The sequence below is a fragment of the Mastigoproctus giganteus genome, chromosome 3 (genome assembly GCF_048544385.1).
Source record: "Mastigoproctus giganteus isolate SK-2022 chromosome 3, ASM4854438v1, whole genome shotgun sequence".
Taxonomy (NCBI): Eukaryota; Metazoa; Arthropoda; class Arachnida; order Uropygi; family Thelyphonidae; genus Mastigoproctus; species Mastigoproctus giganteus.
Window position 1 is genome coordinate 164,636,522 of NC_143577.1, and position 23,031 is coordinate 164,659,552.

The following is a 23,031-nucleotide window of genomic DNA, read 5'->3' on the forward strand; positions in this document are numbered from 1 at the left end:
GTGCTCGTTTCTTTGCTGCTCTAGTCTGGGTCCTAATTCTGTTTAAGTGCAATTTAATTAACAATGAAATTTAATAAGATTAATCAATTTTTAATTGATTAATTGTGATAATACTATACTAAGCTAACATATTTCTAATACAGTGCTGTGTATTTCATTATCTAGTTTTACATTAAATCTTACGCTGTCAAGTTTGAGATATATGTTACGCTATTCCGTATCGTATAACAATGGCTGCAAGTAATGAATGGTAAAATCTGTTGACATTACGTATTAACATTCAAAATCGCTATCTAAATTCAAATTAAACCAAGGAGCTTGACTAGGACTATAAAGTTACTTATAGAAAATAATTTAATATAACAATTAAGTCAATAAAATGGCTAAAAATAAATAAGAATTTAGTATTTGCTGGAGCTGCAAAATCTTGTCCAACATGTGGATAATCTCGTACAATGTAATGATTTTTTAGCATGAGGCACAGATTTTTTTTCCCCCATCAACATCTGTCAGGTAGCTTTTTATAAGCTTTCAAAATTTGCAGCATTTTTGTGACTGCAAAATTATTCATATTGCTGTGGACTTATGCAATCCCTCTTTAGCAGTGGAAGTACTACTTTTTACACAAATATAATAAGCAATAATTGAGGCTTTTTGAGATGTTACATCATTTATCTTATTAATAGCTTTATAGAATGAAGATGCAAAATACTGTAATGGATTTGGGTTTCTGTATTTATAAAACATTTGTATAAATTCCACAGTATAATTTATAGCAACAGATCACATGCATAATCCATCAGTAGTGAAATTTATCGTAAGCATGTATATAACAATTAGCAAACATGAAAATTTATAGGCTGCATTAGGTTTCTGTTAATTTGGAAAAAAGAAAAAAAAAATCTCCACATTAAAATTAACCTCAGTGCATTTTTTAAAATTATAATGAACATTTTTTGTTAATATTTATACTGGTGATCATTTAGAAAAAAAATTAATTGTTAAAAAAAATTAACTGCAATTTAAAAATTAAAGCTTGAAATGTCAATAAGAAAAAATTTTTATAAGTTACTGTTAATTTGAGCAATACTGTTTACAACATTAAACCTTTAATTTTCACCCTTGATGCATAATGATATTTTATTGGTTATTTTGTTCCTTGATGAATAGTATGGTAATGTGGCAAAGCCTAAAGGTTAATGAACTGAAGCGTACTATATTAAAGTGAAAGGCACTGTTTTTGACCAAGTACCATGGTGTCGTGGTGTGAGCCTAAGAAAGAGTCAATAAAGTGTGTCAGAGTATTACAAGATTTTTTAAAAGCTGGATATTTTTATCTTTGAAGTATCCTATTGAATCAACAAAGGTATAGCTCTCTTCAGGTTTTTTGCCTTACTGCAGAACCTCATAAGCTGACTTGCCTTATTTATAGGGCACTGTACATGAATTTTGAACTGACTGCTGAATTGAACCGTCTAAAATTTATTTTATTCTTTTATTATTTTCTATATTCTTATGTTAGGGAATGTCTGGTAATATTCCTTTGTGTCTTGTAGAGCTATCTGTCATGCGTTTTTGTATTCTGATATGCCAAAACCGTTCCAAAGAGAATCTTCTAGTGATTTATCATTCAGGTTTCATGCTGCTTCCCTATATTGCCGTTAGTTCTATAATTAGTGATATAATTAAGAACTCATACAAACTACTTGAGGATACTGTGCTTAGCACTTCTATTATTGGCATACTGATTATAGCCAGCAATTGCAGGCACAACTAAATCACCTGCAAAATAGAAATATGTCCACCCAACCACCACTATATAATACCTGTAATTATTGGATCATTGTAGTTTCTCTCTTCCACCAAAACTGAATAAAGCAAAACACTTTACTCATTCTTTACAAATAATAGAAGTAAAGTAAGTGCCCCAAGCTACTTATAATATGCACAGTGTAATGACTTTCTTCAAATTTAATTTTTTGGCCAAAACATCAGAAGCTTAGGAGAAAACTTTCTATACTCGAAGATATCGTTTTATCTGATTCTTTTGTTGTAATTTGCCATACTGAATCCTGGCTGATGAACTTTATGACTGATTTAGTGGTGCCTACAATTGCAGGCTGTAATCATTATGCTAATAATAAAAGTGCAAAGAAAGGGGAATGTTATCTTTTTAATAAAATCTGATGTTTATTAAAGTGAATAAATAATAAAGGAAATGTTTTTCACTTAATCAGCTTGTGCTTGCCACCTCTATCCAACCTTGATGGTGTGATGGATTTGGTTATGTGAATTATTTTTATGGTGAACCTGAAACTGCTGAATATTATTTTTGGCAGTTTTCAACCTGCTGCTGTCTAGTAATGTGCAGCTGAAAAATATCATCATCAATCAATTTATTACTTTTGATTTCATTTTGAACTTTCACTAGAGAAAATCAAGCTTTAGTTCCATTGTTTACTTATATGAGTAATTATCGTAAAATTGAAATTGACTTTTCTTTTGAATAGATAATGCCCATGTAAGATTCACCTTAAGTATAGGTAAAGTTCATTTTCACATGTTACTAAAATTCCTCATTATGCTAATGTTGCTAAGACCTATTCTACAAAATTTCTTATTACTCAGCTTTCTTCAACTCTTTTGCTGGATAAAAATCAAGCCCCTGTTGATCTGGCTTGCTGTCAATTTGGCTGTTTGGCCTGTTTGCACAACATCTAAACCAGTGTTATTTTCCTGAATTTCCAAAGTCTGATAGGATCAGGATCTTGAACTACAGAATGCCTTTAGGCTTAAGTAAAATAATTTTAGGCCAAACAAAAAAATAACTCTCTATAGAAAAACGGATCTATTAGGCTAGAGCAGCTTTTGTTGCCCTTAAAAGGAGAAAAGTCTCTTCTTGTATTCATGCAACCCCCCTGTTCATCCCTCCTATCCCCCTGTTGTTATCTCTTAATTTGAACACATTTGTAGGCCATGGGGTGATTGCCATTTGGGTCACAAGTTCATTATTTGCATAGCAATGATTATTAGCTAGATCAACCCTTGCATATTCAAGGATTGACCTAGTTAATAATCATTGCTCAACTGATAGTTCTTTTCTTTTTGCCTGATGTAAAGAGTGTACCAATCTCAGATGAAAACTTGGTGCATTACTGGAATTTGAGTTGCTGAAGAAATGGGTGCTTGCCCTACAGACAGATATAACTGGGATCTCATTGGGAACTTGAGATTATTAACATGCCAAGTAATGGCATGTTAATAATCTGCCCCCAGAATAGAATAATCGTCATCATAATAATGAAGAGCATACTGTTCTGGTTCAACAGGATCTAGTCTTATTGGGAAATTCCATTTTCAGGGGGCAGGAAACATTTTTTGTAATAAGGATATGTGGACTAACTAGAAATAGGGTGCTGGGAGCAACAATTAATTATGTTAACAACATATTGTGGGGGGGGTTAAAGAGAGCATTATTATTCATGTGAGGACTAATGATATTAAGCACACATGAACTGATGATCTGTTGGATAAATATAAGACTATGTGAAAAAGGTTGCGAGTTAGGTCAGTGTGTGTGTGTGTGTGTGTGTGTGTGAGAGAGAATTTCTGCCCAGGCACAATAGGAGGGTCTATATGCTGTGACAGCCTTGGGTATTAACTCAAGACTTGGGGACAGGGGAATTTTTATCAGTGTGGCCTGCACTTCTAGGTAGATGGAATATACTTTGTAGAGACTGGATTCAATCTAACAAAGGTGACACAACAGTTTTTGCTAGTATCATTGAAGATACCTTAAGAGTTTAGGGAAACTGCTAGTTAGGGGATGATAGGGGTAATACAGATACTCATTTACCTGATGTTATGTGTCAAAGTAATGCTTGCACTTATCTCTGTAGTTTTTATTTGTTGCCACAACAGCCAGCAGGGTAGCAATGTTTCAAATCAGCAAGCTTGCTGATTTGAAATCAACTTAAACTATAAAAGAACACTTAGTTTTAACAAGTGCTTTTTTTGTAAAAAAAATAGGTGCCAGTACTCATTCTTTGCTATCAGGAAAAATCGAAAATTAAAAGGATATGAAAAGTACTCTAAAACTTTTTTTCCCTGATATTGTTACTTTAGTAGTAATGTTTCTAGAATAGAACAACAAATTAAGTATATTAACACAGTTTATTAAGCATAAATTTATTATTCAGGTATATAAAAAATAAAGTAAAATGTGAGTAAAAAATAATAACAAGTAAAAATAATTTCATAATAACGTTTTTGTAGAATATTCCAAATTTTTATTAAGTTCTCATCCGACAACCTGTGCTGACTTCTTTTCTTCCTCTTTGTGTGTCAGTTGCTGAATGACATTTCTGAAGCAGCCACGAATTTACATATTTTGCTGGATCAAAGTGGATCAGCGGTGGGCCTACAGTTTTAAGAAACAGTAGTGAAGAAACTGTTTTTGTCATCAACGAAGCACTGGTTGGGCTGGCAATCAGATTCATTTGTGAAAATCCTCATTCACATTCACTCAATGAAATTGGTATCGTACTCAGAGCTTCAAATACTTCAATTCTTCCGAAACCTTATCAATTAGGTATCCACAAATTTCATCTCTTTCATTTAACTGCAACCTAATTGACAATTTTCTAACTTCATTTTCACCAAATGCCAACAATTCATGTTTAGAAGGATTAATACCTTTGTTGTCCTTCTCTTGTCATTGGTATTGTCACTAGTTCTTAAATTTGAATTTTTTTGAAACTATCCAAAATGTCAGTGTCATTTGGATATTCAGGTACTGTGACCATGTAAACAGAGATAGGGAAAATTTACGGAAAATGTGGATAACACACTTCCACGAAACAGCAGATGATTATTTGTCGGGGTAAAAGAAAATCACTTTTCTAATTCTCGAACAGGGCACTTGCAGTTGATTCACAGTGGTGTTCCAACCTACGGCCCACAAGGAAAGTGAACTAAAACAGTATTTTAAAATTTGTTAATTATCAAAAAAAATTCTCATTAAATGTTTCGTTCAGTAAATGTAATTGTATATTGTACTTAATAAAATTTTCGAATATTTTCAAATTTACTTTTACATGCAACAAGATATGGAAAATGTAACACACTAAAGAACTTTGAATTTTTTTGAATATGGCCCTTGCACGGGAAAAGGTTGGACATCACTGCAGTAGAAGGTGGGCCAGAGCCCATTCGGAATAAACCTTGATCGGCTCACTCTTGACTAGCACGACTTCTCCGTATGTGGGACAGGTGGTCGGATAGGTTTTATTAGATACCACTAAGTTGTAGAATGGTAATCCCTTTAGCTCTCTTAATTCCCTCAGCAGCACTAATTGCCTGAAGGCCAGAAATGCGAACAGTGCGTACCGAGTTAATTCTTCCCTAATCTGTTCGCTATATGAAATTTTTCTTCCCTCAACGGAAAGTATTTGAAATGTAACTTCCAAGAAGAATTCAAAAATTTGCTATAAAAGAACTTTGTTAAACAGAGGTCCGACTGAGTAATTTAGAATTATAAAAATAAATGTGTATTCATTTTATATAGAAAATATCTTAACAATAGACAGTAAAAAATGCAAATTTAGTTAAATAATTTTAAGCTTATTTGAATAATAGGTAAACATGAAAAAAATGTATGGGATACTGCAAATTTCAAGGTGCCGGTATGCCATACCGTTGCATACCGCCCCAAAAAAAAATCACTGGTTTTAACTATTTACACTTAATGTCAGAATTTAATTAATAAAGTTAATGAATTCAAACTCCTGGTTAGGACAACTAACACCGACATAATAGGACTAATGAAAATGTAGTGCCACCCTGAAATAGGTAATGATGAGTTTCATTAAGGTATGTACAATGTATTTAGAAAGGTTAGGGAAAATGTAAGGGATTGTGCTTCTTATAAAAAGCTGTCCAAACACAAGAAATGCTTTTGCTGGTTCAGAAATTGTGCATATTATAGAGTAGAATCTGTGTGGTGTGAGTTATTATTATTAGCCATATTATGGTGCAAGGAAGTCTGAGGCTTTGCTGCACCAGCCAAAAAAAAAAATTCTGAGTTACTTTGAGAGAGAGAGAGAGAGAGAGAGAGAGAGAGAGAGAGAGAGAGAGAGAGAGAGAGAGAGAGAGAGAGAGAGAGAGAGAAGTAGAAGGGAATCACCAAGGAAGAGAAGAATGATGATATCCAGCTCAGGACCCTGGGTGTGCCAAGCCCATACTCACCAGATGTGAGCCTCTGGTTAGTTAGAAGCAAAGATATAATGAAACTGGGAGGAATCTACAGACTAGAAGACTGTGAAGATTATGAAGAGAGCAAATTTACACCCATTCCATTTACAGCTGCTCACCCATTCCATTTACAGGCAAATGGAATGGGTGAGCAGACATGAATGGGTTATTTTAATTTGTCCCTAATTGATTGGAACAAGTGGGAGAGAAGCTCACGACGAGGAACAAAATTTTTAAATCAATTGGATGATTACTATTTATATCAGAATGTAGGGAAATTTCAAAGTGCAAGAATATTCTAGACCTGATCATTACCCATGAACTGGATAATATTATAGGGCTGACAGTACAGGAACTAATAGTAGGGTGTAACCACAGAGTTAATTAACAAAACATAAGTTGGATGATGAGGAAAGAGATAACAATTGCTAAAGGCAGAAGAATGGGTTTTAATTTCAGGAAAGGAGATTATGACTGCTTAAGGTGCTGCATGGCCTCTGTAAACTGAGGAAATAGCATACAGAGTGCAAATAGATTAAAATTATGGTATACATTTAAAGCTGTAGTCACAGAAATCTTGAATGCATATACAAGGTGAGTTAGGAAAAATAGTAAATATTTTGGGAGGTTATAGTATCGATTATTCTGAGTTTATATAAAAAAGTTCATATAAACATGTGTCCAATTCTCGATAGATACAGCTCTTTGAAACTGGCACACACAAAGCGATTATGAGAGGTATTAAAGAACGATAAATGACTTATTGTTTGTATTTATTTACTTTTTGAATAATACAAAACACAAATAATTGACAATTTTTTTACAGTTCACAATAAATGTTCAAAAATCCTACTGCCAACCTCAGTGCACTTTGCAACTCTTGTGGTAATATGACATGTTCTTCTGAGGTCGTCTTGGCATTCTTTTATGAGGGCAGCAGTATCCAAAATGTGAATGAGCAATTCATCTCTTGTATTCACCTTTTCTTTGTATACTGCACTTTTCATCCATCCCCACAAACAAAAATCTAATAGAGTGAGGTCTGGAGACCTTGGTGACCAATGAACGGGACTACTGCGGCCGATCCATCGTTCAGGAAAAATTTGATTTAGATATTGTATCACCAGATGGGTATAATGCGCAGGAGTTCCATCATGCTGAAAGTACATACAAATCCTTGTAGCCAAGGGAACATCCTCCAATAGTAGCGGAAGTTCGTTTTGCAGAAATTCTAGGTAAATGGGACCTGTAAGACAATTTTGTAACACAATAGGCCCAATCAACTGATTGTTGTTGATACTGCACCTCAGAGAAGCGATGTTGAAAATTTATTTCTATAGTGGCATGTGGATTTTCGTCTGGCCACCTATGAGAGTTATGGGTGTTGTTGATACAGTCATGGGTGAAAGTAGCTTCATCACTGTGAACAGTATTAATGGAATTAATTGGCGATTAGCATTTACCCACTGACAAAATTCCAATCGCTGGGTGTCATCTCCTGGTTGAAGGTGTTGCATCCCCTATATGTGAAATGGATTCAAGTTGTGCTCACGTAATGTTCACCATACTCTTGTATGTGGAACACTGATAAGCGTAGAAATTCTTCATGTGCTAATAGTAGGACTACATTTTAAATACTGAAGAATGTGTTCTATTTCATCCACATTTTGTTCATTTGCATGTTCAGGAGAAATATGAGTACTGGGAACTGTACCATTCTCAAAGTACTTTGGTGTAAACACTAGTAAACGCTCTTGAATCCAGTATTCTGCAGTTAGGAAACCGTCAATGGTATTCTCTACAAGCAGCAGTAGCACTTCCACCATAAAGACTGTAGATAAACACTATACTGGCATATTCAGCATGTGTGAAGATGTGTGGAATTCTTAACAATACTTCTAACACCTAACTGCTTCTTGGTTCTGATTCAGGGAGCTGTGTGTGCCAATTTCAAAAGCTGTATCTCCTTATCCATTGAGAATTGGACACATGTTTATATGAACTCTTTTACTCAGAATAATCGATAGTATAACCTCCCAAAATATTTACTATTCCTCCTGAATCACCCTGTATATTGTTAAAAAAATATATATAGTGCAAGTAGGATGCTGAGATGGATGAATAGGTTGCCCAGTGTATTAGAACAAAAAAGATGTCATGGGACAGTTACAGAACAATGAAGAGTACTGATGCCTATAGCATCTACAGGTTGATCTGTAATAGTGCCTCAGAAAGGATAAGGTTGACAAAGTCAGATTATGAGAAATTACTGGCTGAGAGAACAAAGAACAGAAGGTGCTTTTCACAGTTGTGAATAGTAAGTAAAACAAGTGAATCAAATCGGACCATTGTGTGATTGGCATGGGAAAATCTTAAGCTGATATTGTAGCTAATTGAAGAGGTATTTTGCTTTGATATTTACAGAAGAAATTCCCTTTGTAGTAGGGGGAGAAAACAACTGTGCAAGTGTCTCAAGCTGAGAAGCATGAAATCAGCAATAGCAGCATTGAAATTTCAGATTATTTATTAGAAAAACTTTTGAACTTAAAGGCAATTACGGCCCTTAGGATATATATATTGTTATTTTGAGGGAGGTGGCAAGAGAGCACAATGAATCATTAAGCTTAATTATGAGAGAATCTCTAGACTCAGGAGGAATTCTCTTGTATTGGGCAAGTGCTAGTGTGTCATCAGTACATAAAATCAGTTCTAAGAGGGAAATGGATAATTCCACTCTTAAGGGAATGTCTTTTTTTTTTTTTTTTTTTTGAGAAACTTAATTCTAAATATAAAATTAATATTGAAATTTTCTGATCACATATATACTTCTGTCTGCTGGTATTCCTCTTCCTCAAGGAGGTATGTTACCTGCTCTGATGTCTCTCTTGCTTTAACTAGATGTTTCACTCATTGCTTATGATGATGGTTTGAAGGTCTAATGAAACAATCTCTATCAGCTAAAGAATTAACTGTTTGAAAATAATTTGATTACTTGGCTGCATTCAGCCTTATCCTTAATCTACCAAAATCTGCACATCTGTCTATTACAAAAAGAAAGGCTTACTTTCCTTTTCCACCCTCTTATTGCAAATTTGATCACCCCAAATTTCTTGGAGTATAATGATTGTGGTGTTTTCTTTTATTCAGAATTTCTGTTTAATCATGACCTGCAGAATTCCAAAATTAAAGCCCTTTGGCTACTCAAAACAGCTTAATTAATTTCTCAAACCAAAGAATTATTGTTATATACATGAAATCATTTATTCTTCTTAAAATGATTATGGGTCAATCATCTGGTCTGCTACTGCATCTGCCAGCCTATTGTAATCTAAATTATATCATATTGTAATGTAAATTAGTCCACCCTGTTGTAATATAAATTACATCTCCACTTCAAAAGTAATTTTTGCAGATGCTATAAAAATATTTATGAAAATGATTAACCCCACTATTTCAATTCCTTTTGTTTGCAAAAAATTGGAATTAGAATTCGACCAAAAGTTATGAGGTTAAAATCTATGTTCCTTATCCATTTCATTCTAAATTTAAGCTACTCAACTGTTTTCCTAATACTTTATCATTATCCTAACACTTTATCATTATGATACAAAATATTTCAATGAAAAACTAAATCTAATTCTCTGATCCAACTTTAGACTAATTTCACTTTGTGTCTTTGAGGTTAAATATCTATGAGTTTAACTGTTATGAGCTGAATTATATATTAATATGTTTCTCTCTGTATGAGTTGTTATTTTATTCTTGTTAACTAATTTCATTGTGTAAGTCCCTCTGGCATTTTTTTGTACCTAGTGAGTCCACAGTCATATATGTAAAGCAACTCTAGTGTCAGGTATGATTGTTGACCAGTTAACTGACATTATTACAATTATTATTTAATTAAGGAATATGATGAGGTTCGTTAATGTATATAGCCAACTCATTATTTTCACAATTTTTACTATTAAATTTTGTTGTAAGAACTCCTGACATTCCTCCACATCATGACAGATTGTGTTATATGAAGAATACATTATTTCTTCAGATAATAAAGACTGATCTTTTAAAATTATAATTATATTTCTGTATATGAGGTATATTTTTGCATTTGTCACATCCTTAAATAACCAGTGATGCTTAAAAGAATCAAGATAAGATCAACTATTAAAAAATGAAAGTTGAAAAAAATACATTGTATTCATAAAAATATTAATATAATGCTACATGGTCTTCAGTATATTTGGGTCTTGTCTTCTGGGGACAAAATCTGCTCCTCCACTTCATTATTGCCATCTTCATTTCTTCTTCATCGTCTTCTTCTTTATTCCCAAAAGTAATAATGATAGCTTTTCTTAGGTACTTGTATTCAGTAAACTTACCAGTAGTGCTAGATTCAACTTGCACAAATTTTTTGATATGTTTCACCAAAGTTGGTCATTCATTAGGTGGTTCTGGAAGCTCCCCAAATCTTCTGTGGTTGTGGATTTAAGGTAGATACATTTGTGCTTAAAACTAACTCTCATGTTTCTAAAACAATTTTCAATTTTTTTATTGACACTTTTTTTCTAAACTCTACTGATTTAATGTTGAAAGATATCTAAATAAATAACCATTTTCTAGAGATAAAGGAAAGGGACTTCAGTTTCACAAGCGAAGTTATAATGGTCCTAGGCATTACAGATCATCTCCATTTAGATGAGAGGTGGGGGTCCTAAAAAGTGTCATCTTATGCAAATATTTGCATTTCAGTATTTGCAAATTACGTCACTTCCTAATGCAGTCACTCACTAATAATTTGGTAGAGTAAGTAGCGGGTGTGAACATAAAACATTAAGTCATTATTTCAGACTGAAGTAAAGCCAATTTAGGAAGAAATTTTGCATCCTAAATTGGTTTTACTTCAGTCCGAAATAATGACTTAATGTTTTATGCTCACGCCCGCTACTTACTCTACCAAATTAACATTAGTGAGTGACTGCATTAGGAAGTGATGTAATTTGCATCATTTCCATTTCACATTTCGTGACAAATTAATTTTACTTCAGTCTGAAACTTAGTACGTGCTGCCAAAGATTTTTTCACATAAAGCATCTTTCATGCATACAGGGTTCACACGGACTTTTTATTTCAGTAGAATATTTATCACCTTGTAACTCATCAAAACAGATGAATTCTTTGATGCTTAATTCTTCGTAGGAATCAAGCAAATTCATAACATTATTTTCATCCACGTCTTCTTCAGAGTTGGCTTATTTTTGACAAATTGACAATTTCCTTTCTTAAAATGGAAACATCATCCACCTGGTATCCTTCATAACCATTGAGACAAGCTAGCCATGTTTTATTTATTTATTTATTTTTTTTGGCCTCATTTGAGACATTCATTCATTTAGATGATACTTCAGACCAGGGCTCAACACCAGTAGTATCAACCACATGTATGTTTTTTTAATGTCTTACTCCGTTTCTTTAATTACACTAGTGGATTTAATTCTGGACACATTTAAAAAATACATATAAATTTTGCTTATGATCATTGTTTATTGTCTTCAATTTTATCCAGGCAACAAACTGCCCCTCTTTGGCCAGACCTTGACATCCTAGTGCTTACTCCTTGCCCTACTGTCCCACCCGCACAGAGTCAGCACAGACCAACCATGTTCTTTGTACTTAATATTTGTCAACAATTTCATGTTCTCATATGTTTCTTTCAAAAACACAGAGTGGGCTACTGGAATTGACCCACAATTATTTCCATTGTGGAGCAACACACCTTTGAGCTCCTCTTTGTCGAGCCAATAAAAAGTCTCCCTGTGTAGGATTGTAACTAATTAATTAAATGAATTGATTCCTAAATAGTTCATTAAATCATTTATATTACTACAAAAAAACCATAGAATTATCCTTCCTTAGAAAAGTAGGGGAGAAGTTATCTTCTCTGTATATGTACCATGAGAAAAACATCCCATGTGCTAGATGATTTTTTTGACTGAAGTCTAGAACCAAGGAGTTCTGCAGATTCCTTTGGTAAATTTAAATCTTTTATCAGATCATTGAGTTCATGCTGGGAAAACAGTTTATGACTAGACTCAATGTCTCCAGGAGTGAAGACTTCAGTTTCATCTTCAGAAGCTTCACTTTCATCACTCTGCTGCTACATTCAACAATATAAGTAGAGGGATGGAATTGGCAGGTTATCTCCATGTGGGACTGGCCAAATGTCAGATGAAATATTACAATGCACAATGCCCTTCATACTCTTTTGTATTGCATCTCTCTACATTAACGAATTAAAAATAACTCATCATGATGGTGTATAGGCTCCCGTCAAACCATGGGAATTGCAAATGACATAGCCTTCTTTTTACCATTTTCCCACAATCTCAATACTTCAACGCAGGTTCGGAAAACTTAATGTGGATCCCACTGCTTATCTTGGTCCCAGAGATTCACTCCAATTACACATTTCTTATAAATTCTGTAATATCTTGTCTTTGCTTGAGGACTTCCACAAATATAAAATAAGTTCAGATTATTCAAACACTTGCATGAAGACACTTTACTCACTTTTCAGCGCAAGTTTGACAATAACCTCAAAATAAACTAAGCTCACACTGATATAAACACTGCTGTATGGAGCTCTCAAGTTCAAGTAACAAATGACTAAAGACAGTGTTGCCAACATGTGAAAATTTAGTTTAAAAATTCACTGTATTTACTCCTAACTTAATACATTCAATAATAAACTCATGACATCAACTTAAATGAGTTGTGAAAAACGGTACATGAAAGAAAAAAATGAATAACATTTCTGAAATCAGCATAAAAAAACTGATTTACTAACAACTATTAGTTTACAAACATCAAAAACTATGCAGAGTGGTGTATATTCATGGGGAACCCCAACTTCCTCACCAGAGATCAGTTAACCTATCTCTGACTGAAGGCTCCTTTTAAGAATTCCATCTGAACTTGACTTCTCTGGATGAATGACAATGGTGACATCACTGTACTGTCATAGTGAATAGTGTGTTGAATGTTCTGGATGTAAAGTTTCTCAACATTACAGTCAATAAACAAATTATCGTTTTTAAATCATGGAGTTAAGTGTTAATTTATTTAATATAAATTTAAATTACATGATAATGTAAAGAAACTCCAGTGTGTAATTTTATGTATGCAGCACAGATATGGCAAAAAATGAGTAATGAGTCACATTTGAGTCTAACAGTACTTTCTTTCTTTTTGTCTTTTGTTGTAAACTTTATTCTAAACAAACTGTATTCTAAGATTTCTTTTACAGATTAAAGGAGTGAGGTTATCAAATTTAGAAAGAGAAGTACAGTGTACTCTGAAATTAGTACAATTGTTGGACAAGAAAAAAGAATTATCTAAAAATCTCTCTGGAGGAATGAAAAGAAAGTTGTCTTTAGCAATGGCAATTATAGGAGGATCACAAGTAAGTAACTAATGCAACCGTATTTAAGCAGCAGAATGAAAGAGTTTAGTTTTGTTTTTAACCCCATATTTAAGTACAAGTATATTGTAAGTGAAAAATGAAAAATAAAAGATTCTGATGATGCTAAGGAAAAATTTATTTCTAATCCTTTTCATTTGCAATGATGTGGATGAATGGTTTATAAAAAATGCATATTGATTCACAGCTGACAAGACCCCATGACCTGCTCTGACAGAGTTTCTGCACTGCTCAGAAAACTTCATTTATGGCTGCACAATTACCCCAGATCTTTTTCATTTTCCACTACCCTCGGGTGTAGTAGCACAGAGTTGGTACATTTCTCTGGGGTTACTGCTATCCATATGGAGTACGTTGCATTTTTAACATTAGCATTAGTAGAGGCATTTGATGCAAGAAAGCAAGCTTATGCAGCATCAGCCAAAAATAAAATAAAATAAATAAAAATTAACCACTTCCACTTCATCCCCCTGTTCGTTCGAAATACCTGTCCAGCTGAGCCTTAAACTTATTTAGGCTATCAACTTCCACGACAAGGGATGGAAGTCTTTTCCACCAACCAACCACCTGCTGGCTAAAGGCAAATTTCCTCACGTCTATCCTACATCTGTCTTTCCTCAATTTGAATTTATGCCTCTCTCAGGTGATTTTTCTGAGCAAGAGGAAGAATCCCATCAGCATTGAGCATGCTCAAACCATTCAAGGCTTTATACACCTCAATCAGATCACCTCGCTGGTGCCTAGTCTCCAGACACTGTAATTTGCAAAACTTAAGCCTTTCTTCGTAAGAGCACCCCTTTGTTCCATTCACCAATCTTGTTGCCCTTCTCTGTACTTGTTACAGCATCCCTACATTCTTCTTGAAATGAGGCCTCCAGACCTGTATACAGTACTCTAGGTGTGGCCTGACCATTGCCTTATACAAGGGAATAATCACCTCCTTATCCCTGCTAGAAAAATTCCTATATATCATCGACAATACACCATGAGCTACTCTTGCAGCCCGTCTGCACTGCTCAGAAAACTTCATATCTGCCTGCACAACCACCCGCAGGTCCCTTTCATTCTCTTCCACTGTCAGTGTAGTACCACAGAGTTGATACGTTGCTCTGGGGTTGCTGTTTCCCATATGTAATACTTTACATTTGTCAATGTTAAACTTCATTTGCCACCTCTCAGCCCATCTGCTCAATCTTTCCAGATCCTGTTGCAGTAGCATAGTGTCAGTAGTGTCCTTGACAACCCTGCCAACCTTCGTATCGTCTGCAAACTTGGACATTAAGCTTGATATACCATCATCAATATCATTTATAAATACAGAAAACAATAATGGACCCAGTACTGAACCCTGTGGGACTCCACTAATAACATTAGTCCACGATGAGCAGTGTCCATTGATTACCACTCTTTATCTTCTCCCCCTCAACCACCCCTTTATCCATAGCAGCAATTTGCCTCCAATGCCACACTGCTCCAATTTGTGCAGCAGTCTTCCAGGTGCAACAGTATCAAAAGACTTTCTAAGATCCAAGTATATAATATCAAAGTTATTCCCTGCATCCAGTTCCTTTGTGACCACATCGTAGTATCCAGTCAAATTGGTCAGGCAAGACTTCCGCTTAACAAAACCATGCTGTGTCTGAGCTATAACTGAAGTCTTGTCTAGATGATCCTGCAGTGCTTCTTTAACCAGTGCCTCCATTAATTTTCCTGGAACAGAAGTTAAACTAACATGTCTATAATTACTTGTGTCGCCTTTTGATCCTTCTTTGTGAATTGGGGTCACATTTGCACATCTCCAGTCCATGGGTACTTCCTTTGCTGCCTCCTTTAATATAACTGGATAGATCCCATCCACCCCAGGTGCCTTTTTTTATTAAATATTTGTTAACGTTTGTTCAGTTGCCACTTCTCAGCCCATCTGCCCAACTTTCTGGATCCTGTTGCAGTAGTATTCTGTCATTAACAACCCTGCCAACATATGTATCAGCTGCAAACTATGACATTAAGCCTGATATACCTTCATCAATATCATTGATAAATATGTAAAACAACAATGGGTCCAACACCGAACCCTGGGGGAACTCCACTAATAACATTAGTCCACAAAGAGCAATGTCCATTGATTACCACTCTTTACCTTCTCCTACTCGACGATCCTTTTACCCATTATAGCAACTTTCCCATAATGCCATACTGCTCCAATTTGTACAGTAGGCTTCCATGTGCAACAGTATCAAAAGCTTTCCTGTAATCCAAGTACAATGGATTCCGATTATTTGGGCCACCAGTTAATCGGAGCAGCTATTTATTTGGGGCAAACCTTAAAAAAATAGAACCCAATTAAGAAAATAGCCAGGGTTTACTTTGCTTAATTGGGACATGTTGTTTAATCGGGGCAGGAGACCACAGCACTGGAGATTACCCTACGATTGTCTCCGACCATACCACATGGTTCGGTCAGATTTCTGGAGGTCACATCCATAAAACAATAAAAACAATTAGCAGTCACCTGTTTATTGGACTTTTCTGTTAGGGCAATCTATCATAAATGGATAGTAAACTTGATCTTATTGAATTTGCGATAATACCGACAGCTAGAATTCTGTGGATTATTATAGTGAAATGTGTTTGCACTTCCATGGAACCTTCAATCATATAAAAAATTAATTTCCAGAATCTTGTTCTCTTCATTCCTATTTTTAAAGCTTTGTAACTAGTTACTCCATTCTCACTTGCATGTATCTTGTTACTTGCAATTTGTGTGTGCTGTGTTCTTTGTTACTGATTACTTATCTTTTTACTGTTTGAAATTTTAACCCCCACCCACAAATGTCAGTGAACAGAAATGTCAACTAGTTAGTATGTACATATTACAGTACGTATTAATTATTCTGATTATCACATATTTTCTTGCGATTTTCGCTTATCATTTAATTTTTTAGTTGGTAAGGTAATAAAGGGTAAATTTGTGCTTAATATATCTTTACTTTTATAGCCTGTGGATTATATTCCTCTTATTTTCGCTAATTAGAATCGCTGTTTAATAGAATTAAAATTCCATTCACGAAGGTGATCAGAATGACCGGCGCTTACTCCACATCGTATAGTGAATGGTACTTTACTATGTTGACTCCATCGTAATGTGATTTTACTGTACAGTGAACCAATTGTAAAGCGGGAGTCCATTACATTTTTAACTTTTTTAATGTGAAACTTTGGATAATTGGGGCAGCCTCTTAATCGGGCCAAAATGCACTACTCCCGATGTGTTCCAAATAACCAGAATCGACTGTATATGATATCAAAATTATTTTTTCCATCCAGTTCCACTGTGACCACATCATAATATCCAATCAAATTGGTCCAACAAGACTTCCCCTTAACAAAGTCATGCTGTGTCTGAATTATTACTGCAGTCTTGTCTAGATGATCCTGCAATGTTTCCTTTAACCAGTGAGTCCATTATCTTCCCCGGAACAGAAGTTAAACTAACAGGTCTATAATTACCCTTGTCACCCTTTGATCACCCTTTATGAACTGGAGATACATTTGCACATCTCCAGTCCATGGGATCTCACCTGAGTCCAGTGCTCTCATAATGATGGCTAACAGTTTGCTTACTTCCTTTGCTGCTTCTTTTAATATAACTGGATAGATCCCATATTTCTTATGTTTTTCTTCAACTTCAAATTTCTCCATCAACTTTGTCAGTTTTAGCTCCCTGTTAGAGTTTAATAAACTTCTGTTCTCCACTTCCCTAGAGAATTCCTCATATGTGAATGTAGATGCAAAATACTCATTTAGTTTGTCAGCTATCTGAGCAGCATCATAAACAGTCAAACCATCGGTATCAAGTGGACCCATCTGATTCACCCCATTCCTTCTAGAGTTTATATAAGTAAAGAAGTCTTTGCTGTTTTTCTTTGCATCCTCTGCCAAAGATTTCTTGTAATCTGCCTTCACTTCCCTAACCTCCTTTGTGACTTGATTAAAGACTAGTTGATATCTACCATAGGCTTATGTTTTGCTTAATAATTTATATGCATCCCATGCATTTTGCTTCTCTGCCATGAGTCTCATTAGTTCATCTGACATCCATTTGGGTCTAAATCTTGAACAGTATTTCTTAGTTGGTATGAAAGCCTAGTAACTTCCAAGGTTAATTCATTGAATGCTTCCTATTTAGGTGTCTCTGTAGCCAGGTGGGCAGGATCAGCAGTGCGTAGCACACACCTCTTGATTAGATCGGGGTTTGAGCCCGTGACCATCAAATACAGAGGATGCGGAAAGGTCAGGGAATGATCACCGAATATCCGGAGCAATGTGGCCTTAGTTGCTTATGCTCCTAAAAACTAAACAACAACAACAGCTTCCCATTTAGAATTTGCTGTTGGTAACATGATCAGTTTTTTTTTTTTTTTTTTTTTTTATGAAAACCCCAAACATGAGCGGTATAAGAACCTATAGTACTTAGTACCATGTTTGGTACTAAGTAGCATGAAGACGAAAGAAGATATTTGTTGACATTAGACTTGAACTTCTGTAGACTGTAGTTTTCGGGAAATATGTATGAAGGAAGGTTGTTCCAGAAAACGGCAGTTGAATGAATAAACGAGGAAGAGGAAAAGTTGGTTCTGTGAGTTTGAAGTTGGACAGTAAATGGATGTTGGCTGCCAGCTGCACGTATTCGGACTGTTTTGAAAGAGAGAGAGCGGGAATTATAAAGCCAATTCAGAAGATTGAATTTTCAGTAATCACATAACACTAATCCATGATTAAAAAAACTTCATCAAAAATTAATAAACAAGCAGGTTTTCAAAATTTTATGAAATTCTGTATGGAAAGCAGTTTTTACTGAATAATGCCATCTCTGATTACAAAATTCAGCTATAAAATACAGTTTAATTTACATTTATTGTTCAGTTAATTAACTATTAACTATAATATCCAAACTCTGCATTTACACCCTGTATATTTTGTATATACCTGTTGGTTCTAAGCCAACCAGTTTATCTTTTCAGTAGTATAAATTGAAAACACCCCACACAGAATGCAATACTCTTATTTTAAAGATTTTTTTTGTTGTTGTTTGTTGTTAATTTCATTGTCATTCCTCAAACATTTAGTGTTCATTAATATGATTGGAGTCATTGGTAAAAGAAATGATGCATGATCATTTTGACAGGAATGCAGTTATATGGCAGTCGCAGCATAGATTTGTTAATGGAAGATCTTATGTGAACAATCAGATTAGTGATGCAGCAACAAAGGAGCTGGATACAAAATATAATTTTGACATTATACACTTTGTAATGTGCCACACTGCTCTTCTTGGATTATTGATTTCGGTAAAGCTTTTGACACCATTTCAACATTAAAGACTGTCAGTATGGCGCATTAGGGGCAAAATAATTACTGGTATGGCTAAGGATTGTTGAGTGGCTGAAGAGAGAGAGAGAGAGAGAGAGAGAGAGAGAGAGAGAGAGAGAGAGAGAGAGAGAGAGAGAGAGAGAGAGAGCATGTTTATTAATGGGCACTGCTTTTCTTGGATTAATGTATTAACCCCTTCACAGAACATTTTTTTTCCAGAAAATGTGCCATAACATCAACTTTTTATATTTTACAGATTAAAGTATGCATCATGTGAATACTCATTATATAGTTTTTTTGTGTTTTTATTAATTTTTTATTAGGAAATACATGGGAATAATTAACCCATTTGGGCTATCCCGAGTTATTGGGCATTACAGTGCATGACTTCAATTAATACAGAGGTTATGTCAAATATAAATTCAATATTAATACTACTCAAAACTAAATTTTCTTACCTCATAGTTCAGTAAAGTATAAATGGGGTGGGAGATATTAATTACATTGTTCATGTTATTAAAAATTCATGTCACAAGACAAAGTTTTAATTTTAGAGATTGCTTCAATAAAGATTTCTTCTTTATTAATGTAATTGTTTTAGATGCAGTTCTGCAAATATTAAATAGGCATTTCATAATTCAAGTGTTCTCTTCTTATATGTAGAATCACTGTAGAAATTATATACATTCCTTCTATTTAGATTTTGATATTAGATGAACCCACGTCTGGTATGGACCCTGAAGCAAGGCGCATAATTTGGGATATGTTACTGACTGTCCGTCATGAGAAAACTATTCTTTTAACTACTCACTTTATGGAAGAAGCTGATGTACTTGGAGATTGTATTGCTATTATGTGTGAAGGAGTGTTGCAGTGTTGTGGATCTCCCATGTTTTTGAAAAGAAAGTTTGGTGAGTTCTTATAAAATTTAGTGAAATTTTTATTTCATGCACAAAACCGGGTTCTAGTCCATACTAGGGATGGGCAAAAACATTGATTGATTGATGCGATTCTTTCAAATGCATTGATCTCAGTGTTCCAGTTTAGATATATATATATTGACTGGTGCTAATCCCTGACAATGTGCATTCATTGCATTCTAGTTATAATCAGTATGTTTTTTTTAATATTTGTGTATAATTTCTTTATTAATTTTAATAAGTTTTTCCTTGGAGCAGATGCACATGTTTTTGAATCAAGGTACATATACGTAGCCATTCAGCTTTTTAGCTAAAAGTTTATTACTGCCTTCTATCTTAAATGAATATGTGCATATTTATATATAGGGAGTGGTGCACTATGGCCACAGATGCCAATGTGCCTAATAAATCCCTAAACAAAAGTTCGATTCCTGCCTCGGGCTTGGATCAAAGTACTGCAAAAACCTTGGGAGGTGCATTATGGCCACAGAAGCCTATGCGCCAACAACTACAAAAAAAAAAAGAGAGAGAGATACAGTAGCAGCCACAAAAATTGCAGCATTAAAGTTTGTTTCATGGTATCTTCCTATGCATGTGAAATTGTCACCTAAAAGCATAATTCATCATCCTGGAATATTAACTTGCTTTTGCATCATGCTGAATGGTTTATAAATGTCTTGTTTTTTTCCGCATAACCCTATTGCTTGTAACATCGCATAATCATTTTTTTATTATATTATTTCTCCCTGATTAGGGGTTCCACCTTGTGACACGTATTGCTATCAAGTACACAGGGTGGTGGTTGTTATGTCTGGTGTTACTGTTGGTCAAGGAACTCTGACTATCCTACAGGTGTTCAGAATTATGACTTTCTGGATTTCCTTGTAGGTGTTTGCTGGGAGATCTATTGCTGTTAGGCTGTTATGTAGGGTCTTTGGCACCATACCTGTGATTGACATGATGATCAGGATGGTCATAACTTGCTGCATATGCCGCATCTCTGCAATCTTAGGTTTATGTCTTTCCTGATTTTTTTTCCCCATGGGTTTTTTGCAGGTTCCTAGTGTTGGGTACCGCTATGTCAATCAGATAGGTAGCCTTTTCCTTCTTGTCCACAAGGGTTATGTCCGGTCTGTTGTGTGGGATTGCCTTATCCGTTATTATGGCGTGGCCCCAGTATAGCATATGGGTTGGGGTCTCTAGTGCTGCCTTGGGTTCGTACTTGTAGTATGGTACACTTTCTTTGATCAACCGGTATTTCCTTTCTAGCTTCTGATATATTATCCTGGCTACCTGGTCATGTCTATGAGTGTACTCAGTCTGGGTGATCACCTTACATTCCAGAGTGATTTGTTGGATCGTTTCTGAGGCCAGGTGGCATCGTCGACATGTGTCATTGGATACTCTGGAACTTCTTGACGATGTATTTTTTATAGTTTCTGGTGTTGATTACCTGGTCTTTGATGGCGAGCATGAGTCCTTCACTCTCGGGGAAGAGTGTCCCGCTCATGAGCCATGCATTGGAAGCAATTTTATCTAGTGTCCCGCTCATGAGCCATGCATTGGAAGCAATTTTATCTATGTGATCTTGATGGAGATCATTGTAGTGTCTGCCATGGAGTGTCTTCTCTGCCCATATTTCTAGCTTTGTTTGTGCCTCCTCACTTAGGTTGAGTAGAGTATACTGCTTTTCTATCTTCCTTATGGCCTGGTGGAGTGCTGCTGTGTGTTTCTGGAAGTAATCCTTCAGGTTAGCAATCACTGTGTTTGTTGCTCGATGAGGTCTATCAGCCTCCTTCATTCCAAGCAATTGTTAGTCTCTCCACAGCTGACTTCGGGTGGTGTTGGCAGCTCTTGGTCATCATTGTTCTTGTCTTTCTCATGATATCCTCCAGCTCAGTGTTAGTCCAATCTATGAGTCCAATCATACTCCCAAAGGAGTATGTTAGCACTGGGATTGCATAGGTGTTTATGGTTTTAACAGTGTTTCCTCCATTCAGCTTTGCTTTCAGCAGGCTTCTGAGTCTCTGATGGTATTTTTCGGTCAGGCAGGCCTTAATTTCCTTATGCTGTAACTACTAAGCCTGCATTATCCTCAAGTACTTGTAGGCCTCTGCCATGGCTTCAATTTCTTTACCAGTCTGCAGCTGGTAGTTTTGGTTGACTAATTTTTCCTGGTGCAAAATGTGGATCTTGCATTTGTCTAGATCAAATTCCATCCTAATATCATTGCTGAATTCTTTGGTGATCCTGAGTAGTTGCTGGAGTTGTTTCTCGGTTGCGACGTAGAGCTTGATGTCATCCGTGTACATCAAGTGGGTGAAGGTGCACGGGTTCTTCCTTGCTCCTTTGAGGTTATATCTGTACTTGCTGCTGTTGTGCATGGTAGATAGCAGGTTAAGTGCTAGACAGAACCATAGTGGACTCAGGGCATTTCCCTGAAAGATTCCTCTCTCTCTTGATGGGGATTGGCCTGGTTGTGATGTTCTCCACATTAATGGTGGTACCCCATTTTGCCATTGTTTCTCCTAGGAAGTTTGTCACTATTGGATTGACTTTGTAGATGTTCAGCGCCTCTATTAGCCAGCTATGAGGCACGGAGTCAAAGGCCTTGCGGCAATCAGTGTAGGCTGTGTACATATTGTGGTGATTCTTGTAGACTTGCTCTATAACCATGGCATCTATATATTGCCGACCGGGCTAGCCGGGTGGGTAAAGTACCTGCCTAGCAACCCAAAAGTCGCGGGTTCAAATCCCGCCTCGGGCTTGGATCAAAGTACTGCAAAAACCTTGGGAGGTGCATTATGGCCACAGAAGCCGATGCGCCAACAACTACCATAAAAAAAAAAAAAAAATGGCATCTATGGTTAATTGCTACTTGCATCCTTTCTGCTGTTTGGCCATTATGTTCTGACTCTCCAAGTGGCCTGATATCTTTCTGGTTATGCAACTGGTCATGATCTTGTACATTGTTGGGAGGCAGGTGATTGGCCTGTATTTCACCTGGTT

General features: G+C 35.6%; 1 protein-coding gene across 1 annotated transcript in view; it reads left to right on the forward strand.

Moving 5' to 3' along the window:
- Positions 1–23,031, forward strand: part of LOC150088381 (phospholipid-transporting ATPase ABCA3-like) — a 286,503-nt gene that overhangs the window by 172,916 nt on the left and 90,556 nt on the right. Inside the window, exons 11-12 of the mRNA XM_090369476.1 lie at positions 13,556–13,711; positions 19,803–20,013. Coding sequence (XP_090225602.1) covers positions 13,556–13,711; positions 19,803–20,013 — 367 coding nt within the window. The remainder of the gene's footprint in view (positions 1–13,555; positions 13,712–19,802; positions 20,014–23,031) is intronic.